Genomic DNA, 10,173 nt, shown 5'->3' with positions numbered 1-10,173 from the left:
CTTGGGGTGGAGACCTAACCGGGCCCTTGGCTGGATGTCCAGGCCAAGAGAGCCTTGTCCAGAGGGCAAGAGAGCCTCCAGTGCTCAGGACTGGAAAGTTCTAGTTGTGGCATGGGAAGCTGGAACACCTGGGTTTTTCCCCAGTATTTCCCGGAAATCATGCACAGCACTTCCTGGAAACCTAAGCCTGATCACTTCCCATGCCCTTGCCTCGCTCCTTGAGCATACGTGGGAACCACGGCAAATCCCCAACAGCTAGCTAGCACTCTTAGCTCAGTTCCACTTCGCTCTTTTCGATGCTTTGACCACATTTACAGGCTATTCCTGGTGAGGATGGATGATGTGGGTGAGGGGGATACAGCCAGCTAGCAGATTATAGGGCCTAAGCGCTCGCTTTGAAATGGTGCTAGAAACCTCCTTCTATCACCGGGGACCTCACAAGACAAGAAAAAGAAACGAGTATTTCAGAACCAGTGACTCCAGCGCCACCCACCTTGTTGACTCTCGACATAACAGCAAAAATGGCGGCATCAGTCATGACAGTTGTCTCGATACCTTCTTTGGACAAATTGACAGCCATTTCATGTCCCTGAAACAGGAGGGGAAAGGCTGGTGCTAAGGACAGAATGACACAGTGACAAGAGCTGACAAATGGACTGGATCTAAGACTCTGAAATCTAGTTTCCAGGATAACCCATCTCTCTGTGGTACACAGTCTGGCAAGCCATAGAGATGCTAATAAATGTGACTTCAGGGAAGCTACAAGACTGGAAATACAACTGCTTACACAACGCAAGCACAGCTGGCAAGACAGCTTCGGCCTCATCCTTTTACAATGTTCTTTATGTTTCTTGAGACCTGTTATTTACTTAAGGACTGAGTGAGATCAAATCAAATACCAGTCATCCCCAAGATACTACGCCCTACTCTGACCCTGGAAAGAACCAAGATTTCATTTCCTAGGCCCTGTAATTTACACAGCTTTCTTAAACTACTATTTAAATGTATCTACAGCAACTTGAAAATCCTTACCAATATTCTGTTTGGGGGTGTTTTGGTTTGTGTGTGTGTCTTCTGTTTGTTTAGAGGCAGGTTCTCACATTTGAGCCCTTGTTTGCCTAGAATTCATTATGTAGACCAAACCAAGTTGTTGTCACACTCACAGAGATCCACCTGCCTCTGCCTCCCCAGTGCTGAGACTAAAGGCCTGTGCTGACCGTGCCTGACTTCTTCCTTTCCTGCTTTCCTCTTCCTCCTTTTCTTTCTCTTTCTTTCCTTCTTTCTTTTTCTCTCTCCCTCTCTCTTTCCCTCTCTTCTTTCTTTCTCTCTCTCTCTCTCTCTCTCTCTCTCTTTCTTTCTTTCTTTCCCATCTGCCTCTGCCTCCCCAGGGCTGTGATTAGAAGTGTGGCGACCACATCCGGCAGGATTTACTTTCTTAATGACTCCAGGCTGAGCTAATCGATTCACAGGCGGCTCAGGCTCACCCCTCCTTTATTCCCTCTTCAACCCTTCTCAGCGACTCCAAGCGCCCCTCTTACCTGGCAGAAAGGAGCGCACTCTGCAACAATGACGTGGAACTTCCTCTTCCGGGCCGCCTCTTTAAGGAAGGCCTCAACTGTCCTCGAGTAGCCAATGGTCATGATCACCTCATTGGAGTGGATGTGCTCCAGAGCCTGGGCGGCAATGTTCTCCATTGTGCCTTCTGCAAGAACAGGTTTGCAAGGGGATGTGAAAATGGCATGCTAACCCCAGACAGGCAGGGCAAAGGCTCACAGGGGAAGCTGACCTTAGACACTGCCAGCCTGGCATCACAGGCTTAGCAGGCTCAGAGTGCAACAGTCCAAGCTCTTAAAAGCATCATTCTGGGGTCCTGGGCCTGCACTCCTCAGCCTGCCCCACTTCCCAGCAGCACTCTGACTCACTGCTACTACTGCCACTAAACCAGCTCCGTACAACTGCTCTAGAAGATGAGTTAAGGCCGGAAGTGGCAATCTGGGAAATCCTGAAGTGCTAACCAAAAACAGATCTTCCCCTGATAGAACTCTTCTTCCAAAAGGTGGCCACAACACCTCCATGGGCGGTGGGCGTACCAAAGAAATACAGAAATCCCGCAGCAGCTTGAGAGTGGCCGTCTGGAGTACAGATGGCACCTAGTTTGTTTGTTTGTAAATTGTCCACCTTTATTTATTTTCAGTGCATGAATGTCTTGCCTGCATGTATATCTGTTTGCCTCATGTGTGCCTGGTCCCTGTGGAGGTAAGAGGAGGACATCGGGTCCTCTGGAACAGGACTTACAGGTGGCTATGAGCCACAGTGGAGATGCTGGGAACTAAACCTGGGGACTTTACAAGAGCAGCTTAATCGCTGAGCCGTCCATCTCTCCAGCCCCAGTACCCAGTGTTAAATCTCTGAAGAACAGACTGTAACAAAAATCTGCAAGTGAGGATGGAGGCGGTATGTATATAAATTCTCGAAGGGGTGGGCATGATGGCTTAGTGGGTAAATGTGCTTGACGGGCAAACCTGGAAACCTGCCCTCCATCCCTGGAACCCACATAAAGGGGGATGCGCAAATTCTACAAAGTCGCCTTGTGACCTACACACACACACACACACACACACACACACCATTAATAGTAAACATTTTTTTAAGTCAAGATGAAGTTTAGTGAAAAAGAAACTTCCAAATGCGGCTTTGGGGAACTCGTTTTCTGTTTTTTGCAGCACTGGGAATGAAACCCAGGGCCTCAATCAAGTATGGCACTCTTCCACTGAGCTACATCCCCAGCAAGTTCATTTGCTATAAAATAAAAAGACTTGCCCTAAAAGAAATCTCTCGTTTAATATACTGTTAAAGAGCAGGTCTGTCTTGAAAGATGCAGTTACTATAAGCTTGGTGTTTTCCATCCACTCCTACCAAATGGTGTTCAAACCAGAAGACTGGTGATCTCACCTATCCCTGCCAGTGAACAACTTCTAGGGGGCTGTTTTTCTTGCCTGCGACCTAACTTGTCCACTTAGTGATCAGACCTCTTACCCAGTTCCACCAGCAGCTCATTAATCGCCTCAATGATGTTGGCCTTAAGTGGGGCAAAATGGAAGCTGAAATCCTCGCTCAGGCCTCCGGATGTCAAGAGTTTGTGCAGGGACTCCTGCTGATCGCTCTCGTCACTGCGCCCGTGCAGTCTATGGAGGCAACAAGACCCAAAGACTGATCACGGGGGTAACGGGAGCAGCTCAGCCACAACAGAGGCTTCAAGCTGATAGGTGGCACGGCTTAACAACCAAAAGCCAGCACCCCTTGGTCCCACCAGGAGCCCACCCAAGCTGTGAGTTTGACCTGCCATACTCCTCCCGGATAATCTTGAGGACTCTCCGCACCATATTTCCCACGGTGGTCTCGGAGGGCTGCGCAGCCGTCATCCTCCTGCCCTCTCTGCGGATCAAATCCATTAGGTCCCCTGAAACCCAAGAGAGACCGAGTGAACGGGGCAGGCGCGCGGTGAAAGTGAATATCAGCTTCAGGAATGGAACAAGAACGAGGATGAGTTGCCGCACCCGCGTTGTTCCAGTGGTGGTCCGTGATAAGCCGGCGCAGCAGCCCCAGGGTCTCCCGAGCCATGTCCTCCGAGCTGCGCTGCCCGCCACCTCGCTTCAGAGTCTCCACGAAGCCTTCGATCCTCTCGGACAACTCCGAGCCCTTCGCCGCGGCACCCGGCATCTCCACCACTGTCCCGGGACTCACTTGCAGAAGCCTCAAGTGCCAGAGCACTGTTTCACTTCCGGGCCGAGAGAGCTCAACTTCCGCTCGGTGAAATATTATTGAGTTCGTGGAGTTGTGAGCCCGCCCCTCCCTCTGCTGAGGCCAATCAGAAACATGTTAGGGCGGAGCTGGGCGCGCGGCCGGGAAGTGACGGCTGGAAGGGTCCCCATGGGAGTCTGCGCGCCGAGCCGGGAGGCCCGGAGGACGCTGGCCAGTCTGGTTGCTATGGGAATAGCGAGCGGCTCTCCCGCCCTGCGACCAGCAGAAGTGGCTTTCTTCCTTCCTGGCTCCACCGCTGCCTGGTGCTTGGCAGACGCCTCCGTGAGTGCGAGTCCAGGGCTCGAGACGCCCAGAAAAGTGCTGCTGCAACGCGGGATGAACATGTTGTTCACCTTTTCCGTTGGGTTCCATTCCCAACCAACTTTATCTTTCTTTTTCCCGCTCGGTGCAAGGAATTGAACGTAGGATCTCACAGGTGCTAGGCAAGTGGTACCACCATTGCTATAGTATCTATTCCTAGCTCTTACGTTGTTGTTTGCTTTTTTTATATCCTCGGCCTCGAAAGCTCTAAGGAATGTCACTAATGAAAGAGATTCAAAGTAGAAGCTAGCCCGGTTGTGGTGGTGAACGCCTTTGATCTCAGCTCTTGGGAGGCAGAGGCAGGTGGATTTCTAAGTTTGAGGTCAGACTGGTCTACAGAGTGAGTTCCAAGACAGCCAGGGCTATACAGAGAAACCCTGTCTCAAAACAACAAACAAAGTAGAAGCTAATAGGACACCAAGAACGTTGTCGCCAATTTGGAGGCCGGCGAGTACACACAATGTAATAAGTCCTTCCATTGACCCGACACTTACTAGGTGTTGAGTGCTGTAAGTTCTTACTGTCATACAGTTATGTGAGGTAGGTTCTCCTCCCCCAGCTTTACACACTGAGAAAGAGATTCACGGTATTGAAGCAGTTAAGGAGGTAAAAAGGCTGTGCTTATCCTGGGTCCCCTGAACCCAGACGGAATTAGAATCTCGTACTTATTTAAGATAAACGTCTCAAAAGTGAATCTTCCAGACTTTTAAGACTTTCCTTACAGCTGATAAATTGTCTTCAGAGGGATTAGATCAGTATCAAAATCATATAAAGATAGTACAGGAAAACTGTACCTGTCAAGAGCAAAAAAAAAAAAAAACTGTAATAAATTATTAGAAAAATAGAATACAGCAATACATTAAAAAGTAAATATTTGCAATCTCTAAATAGCATATTGTTTAATTTGCTGGGGTCTGGCTCACCTGTACCTATGCCGTCAGGGCCGACTCTACTGTGTTGCCCAGGCAACGTGCAGGGCCAGCTCTCCCAAGTGCTACAGTCAGTGGGGCACCAGGATCAGCTATCCTGACTACTGCAGGTGGCAAGGGGGAAGGGAGAGGGCATCACACCAGTACCTGTACCACCTCACCCCAGAAGGGTCAAAGAGGCCAGCTCTCCCACACTCTGTTCTTCCGAGACAGCTCACCTGGGTCCCCTCCACCAGGGCTGTGCTTCCCAGATGAAGTAAAGTGACCACCTGCCCAGGTGCTCTAATGGACAAGGGACAGGGCTAGCTCACCCACTCTCATGACCTCAAGGCCAGTTCTCCAGACTTCCTCAGGGGGGGAGGGGGAGAGGCCATCACCCGGGCACCCACACCACCTCTGGCAGAGGTTAGCAGGGGCCAGCTCTCTCTTGCTCTCACCCTAGGGACTGGCTGACCTGAAAACCCCTCAACCAGGGCCAACTCTACTGTAATGTTCAGGTGAGGTGCAGACCCAGTTCTCCTCACCCTGATGACCCTAGGGTCAGCTTTCCTGACTGCCTCAGGTGGCTAGGGGTGAGTGGGCAAGGCCATCTCCCCCTTGCCCAGATCACCTCACAGCAGAGGAGTGGTGGAGCCATCTATCAATGTTGTACATGCTTACCAACACATGGTATCACCAAACATCTTTATAGAAAGTAGACATAAAAAAGATCCTTCAGGATTTTTTAATTTCCATTTTCCTGCTTGCCAGTGATGCTTGTGTTTTCCCACATTTATCGACCTTCATTTTACTCATGATTATAGCTTGCATATGGTTGAAGTGTGTTCCTCAAAAGTTCAAATGCTGCCGGGCGTGATGGCGCACGCCTTTAGTCCCAGCACTTGGGAGGCAGAGGCAGGCGGATTTCTGAGTTTGAGGCCAGCCTGGTCTACAAAGTGAGTTCCAGGACAGCCAGGGCTACACAGAGAAACCCTGTCTTGAAAAAAACAAACAAACAAACAAACAAAAAAAAACCAAAGCAAAACAACAACAACAAAAAGTTCAAATGCTGAGGGTTTGGTCTTTTAGTGTGATAATATTGGGAAGTGGTGAGCCCTGGGAGGAGTGTAGCATCTGGAGGATGACACCCAGAGGCTTCCACGTGCTACCACTTGCAAGTGAACACATCAGCTTTCCCGTGCCCATGAACACATCGGCTTCCCGGGCACATGAACACATCAGCTTCCCATGCCCATGAACACATCGGCTTCCCCGTGCCCATGAACACATCGGCTTCCCCGTGCCCTTGAACACATCAGCTTTCCTGAGCACATGAGCACATCGGCTTCCCGGGCACATGAACACATCAGCTTCCCGTGCCCATGAACACATCGGCTTCCCCATGCCCTTGAACACATCAGCTTTCCCGTGCACATGAGCACATCGGCTTCCCCGTGCCCTTGAACACATCAGCTTTCCTGTGCACATGAGCACATCGGCTTCCCCGTGCCCTTGAACACTTCAGCTTTCCCGTGCACATGAGCACATCGGCTTCCCCGTGCCCTTGAACACATCAGCTTTCCTGTGCACATGAGCACATCGGCTTCCCCGTGCCCTTGAACACTTCAGCTTTCCCGTGCACATGAGCACATCGGCTTCCCCGTGCCCTTGAACACATCAGCTTTCCTGTGCACATGAGCACATCGGCTTCCCCGTGCCCTTGAACACTTCAGCTTTCCCGTGCACATGAGCACATCGGCTTCCACGTGCACATAAACACACCCACATCCATCCACTCAGAGAAAGCATTGACTGGGGAGGAATGTTGACTGCATTACCTTTTTAAATTTATTTTTAAAATCCTGTGTATGGGTGTTTTGTCTGTCTGTGTCTGTAGAGCAGGCTGAGTCCCTGTGACAGATGTGCAGCACTTCTAGTTTAAGAAAGGGAATGTTGGAGCCCGATGCCCTTGACAGGTGGGTGCTGGGAGTCAAACCCAATGCTCTGAAAGAGCTGCCATGTTCTTTATTGGAGACACAGCTACACATCTGTCCCAGTGACTCATCATGCTATCTGTACCTTTTAAAAAATATATTTTGTAACTTTAAAAATGTTTACTCTATCTTCCTTATAAAAGAACTTAAAAACTGGTGTGAGAGCGAAAGCCTTCCCTTGAGCCTGGAGGAAACCCAAGTGCCGGGACCTGCATACAAGTAGATTTAAGTGTTGTGGGGCTGGTGAGATGGCTTGGCGGTTAAGAGCACTGACTGCTCTCTAGCAAAGGTCCTGAGTTCAATTCCCAGCATCCACATGGTGGCTCACAACCATCCATAATGGGATCTGACGCCCTCTTCTGGAGTGTCTGAAGACAGCTACAGTGTACTTACATATAATAAATAAATTAAAAAAAAAGTGTTGTGGACTGGAGAGAGAGGTTAAAGCACATGTTGCTGTTTTGCAGACCCCAGGTTCAGTTCTCACAACCCACCCTGTGGCACACAGCTACCTGAAGCCCTAGATAAATGGAGACATATACCATGACCATGGACAGGAAACTTTAGTACTTTAAATATATCTAGTTTCCCAAGTGTAGTCTAATCAAAACTCCAATGGAGGCAAAAAATAAAATAAAATAAAATAAAAATAAATCAGAAGTTGTTTCTAAGATATACAGGGAAGAGAAAGGGGCCAAAACTAGTCATGATACTCTAAGAGACTAGATGTAGGCAAGAAGTTCTTCCCTACTAGAGAACAAGAGTTTTAGAACAATGTAAGGCAATGTTTAGGCCTTTTAGTTTAGGATGGATGTAGTACTGAGACAAAACAGGTCTCCAAACAGATACACATGTTCTAAAGACCTGCAGCCAACAGTAGCATCTTAGAAATCACTGCGAAAAGAATGGCCAATGAAAAGGGAATTGCTTTTCATGAACATCTTTCATCCCCTACAAGAAATAATTCCAATTTATGTATCCAGACAATTTCCTTAAATGTTTAGAGTAGAAGATGCTAGAGGCCTAGCTCAGTGGAGAAATGGTACACAAGACCCCAGTGTGACCCCTCACATCATAAACTATAAACAGAAGTAAAATAGTCAGAGGGAAATACGGGAGACTGTGTTTTCAATTTTGGATTAGGGAAGGCTTTCTTAAGTCACAGAGGAAGCTGAGGCCTACACGGGATTGGTAACTTGGTCAGTGTTATACATCATAATTAACTCCAGCTGTCAGTGTGACACAACCTGGAGTCTCCCGGGAAGAAGAAACCTCAGCTAAGAAATTGCTTAGATTAGATCAGCCTGCGGCCACATTTTCCTGGAACTGGCTCTGTAGAGCACGCTGGCCTTGGACTCACAGATCCACCTGCCTCTGCCTCTAGAGTGCCAGGACTAAAGGTGTGCTTGAGCCCACCCAGATTCACTTCTTGATTAATCTGATGTAGGAGAGCCCAGCCCACTCAGGGCAGTGCCATCCATGAGCAAGTAGACCTATGGTATAAGAAAGGAGCTGAACAACCCAGAGGGAGCCATCCAATGAGCAGCAGTCCTCCACGATGCCTGCCTCAGCTTCTGCTTCATAGCTTGCTGTATGTCTTTGGTTTAGTTTGGTTTGGGTTTTGACACTGTGGAGCCCTGACTGACATGGAACTCATGATGTGTTCCAGGCTGGCCTCGAACTCACAGAGACCCACCTCTCTCTGCCTCCTGGGTGCTGGGATTAAAGGCATGCAAGCACCATGATTCCAGGCTCCATGTATGATTTTTTTGTTTGTTTGATTTTGGTTTTTCAAGACAGGGTTTCTCTGTATAGCCTTGGCTATCCTGGAATTCACTTTGTAGACCAGGCTGGCCTCGAACTCAGAAATCTGCCTGCCTCTGCCTCCCAAGTACTGGGATCAAAGGCGAGCGTCACCAATGCCTGGCTCCATGTTTGATTTTTAAATGGAGCTTTCTGTCAATTTCAGCTCAAAGTTCCCAGTATTATCTTTTCCTGGCACCTCTGTGGGATCTATTTATGTGCTAAGGATATGGCACAATCGTCACAATGCTGTGTGGGAACTTTGCCTCTGTTCTCCTATGTTGTTCAGAGAATATTACACAAGCCTTTCGATGGGATAATTCTGAAAGACATCAAAAGAGTTTCCAATATTAATTTAAATTTCTACCCTCTGATCTTCACGGCCATCTTTAGAAATGTTTCCTTTTACCTGTGTGTATGTGTGTGTGCCCTTTGTGTTTGTGCATTGCATATGCACAGGGGTGTTCATGCACACCTGTGTAAGGGCACGTGGAAGCCAGAGGCTGACAATGGGTGTCTTCCTCAGTCACTCTCCACCGCATTTTTGAGACCAGATCTCTCATTAAGCTTGGAAATCATTGGTTTGGTGGACTAGATGGCCAGGGAGCTCCAGGGATTCACCAGTGTCTGTTCCTCCTTCCCCCCCACCACGCCAGCCCCGGGATTCCATGCGAGTGCCGTGGTCCCTGGCTTTCACCTGGGTGCTGAAGATCCTGATTCAGGCCTCATACTTGCAAAGCAAGCACTTAACTGAAAAAGGTTATTTTTCCAGCCCCAGAAATTCATCTTATACAATAAGATAAATGCACAATTAATAATTCACAATAATCTTTCCACTATTGTTTATAACTAAAAAAAGAAGAAGAAGCAAAACTGGCCAGCAAGTTCATTTAGTGGGTAAAGGCACTTGTCACGCAAGCCTGATGACTGGAATTTGGTCACTGGACCACACATAAAAGCAGAAGGGGAGGGCTGACACCATAAGGTTGTTCTCTGCCATCCACTGCACGTTATGACATGAGTGTGCCCTCATACACCGTGCACACAAGAATAAGACATGATTTAAAAACCCTAAATATAAAAAACAATTAAGAGGGTAGTTTAGAACATTACTGTATATCCGTCTCAGTAGTATGTGTTTTAAGGGAATAATGGAGCTAGGGAGAGTCGGTGGAGAAAGCGCTTGACACAGAAGCCTGGCCACCCATGTTTGGATCTCCAGAGCCACTGTGAAAGCAGACACAGTGGACACTTACCTGTAATCCCAGTGCACCTACAGGTTAGAGCCAGGATCTCCAGAAGCTCATGGACCAGCTACCCTGAGTTATGCAAAGTCAAAAGGACCC

At 48.5% G+C, this 10,173-nt stretch overlaps 1 protein-coding gene across 1 annotated transcript in view; it reads right to left on the bottom strand.

The window, feature by feature from the left end:
- Eif2b2 (eukaryotic translation initiation factor 2B subunit beta) overlaps nt 1-3,804 on the bottom strand; it is a 7,683-nt gene extending 3,879 nt beyond the window's left edge. Inside the window, exons 1-5 of the mRNA XM_021178966.2 lie at nt 3,558-3,804; nt 3,340-3,460; nt 3,037-3,185; nt 1,539-1,702; nt 494-589 (exon numbers count right to left, since the gene is read on the bottom strand). Coding sequence (XP_021034625.1) covers nt 494-589; nt 1,539-1,702; nt 3,037-3,185; nt 3,340-3,460; nt 3,558-3,720 — 693 coding nt within the window. The 5' untranslated portion in view covers nt 3,721-3,804. The remainder of the gene's footprint in view (nt 1-493; nt 590-1,538; nt 1,703-3,036; nt 3,186-3,339; nt 3,461-3,557) is intronic.
- Nucleotides 3,805-10,173: the final 6,369 nt, after the last annotated feature.

Source organism: Mus caroli, unplaced genomic scaffold (assembly GCF_978045245.1).
Source record: "Mus caroli unplaced genomic scaffold, Mus_caroli_1 scaffold_14, whole genome shotgun sequence".
Taxonomy (NCBI): Eukaryota; Metazoa; Chordata; class Mammalia; order Rodentia; family Muridae; genus Mus; species Mus caroli.
This window is presented reverse-complemented; position numbering and strand designations above follow the sequence as displayed.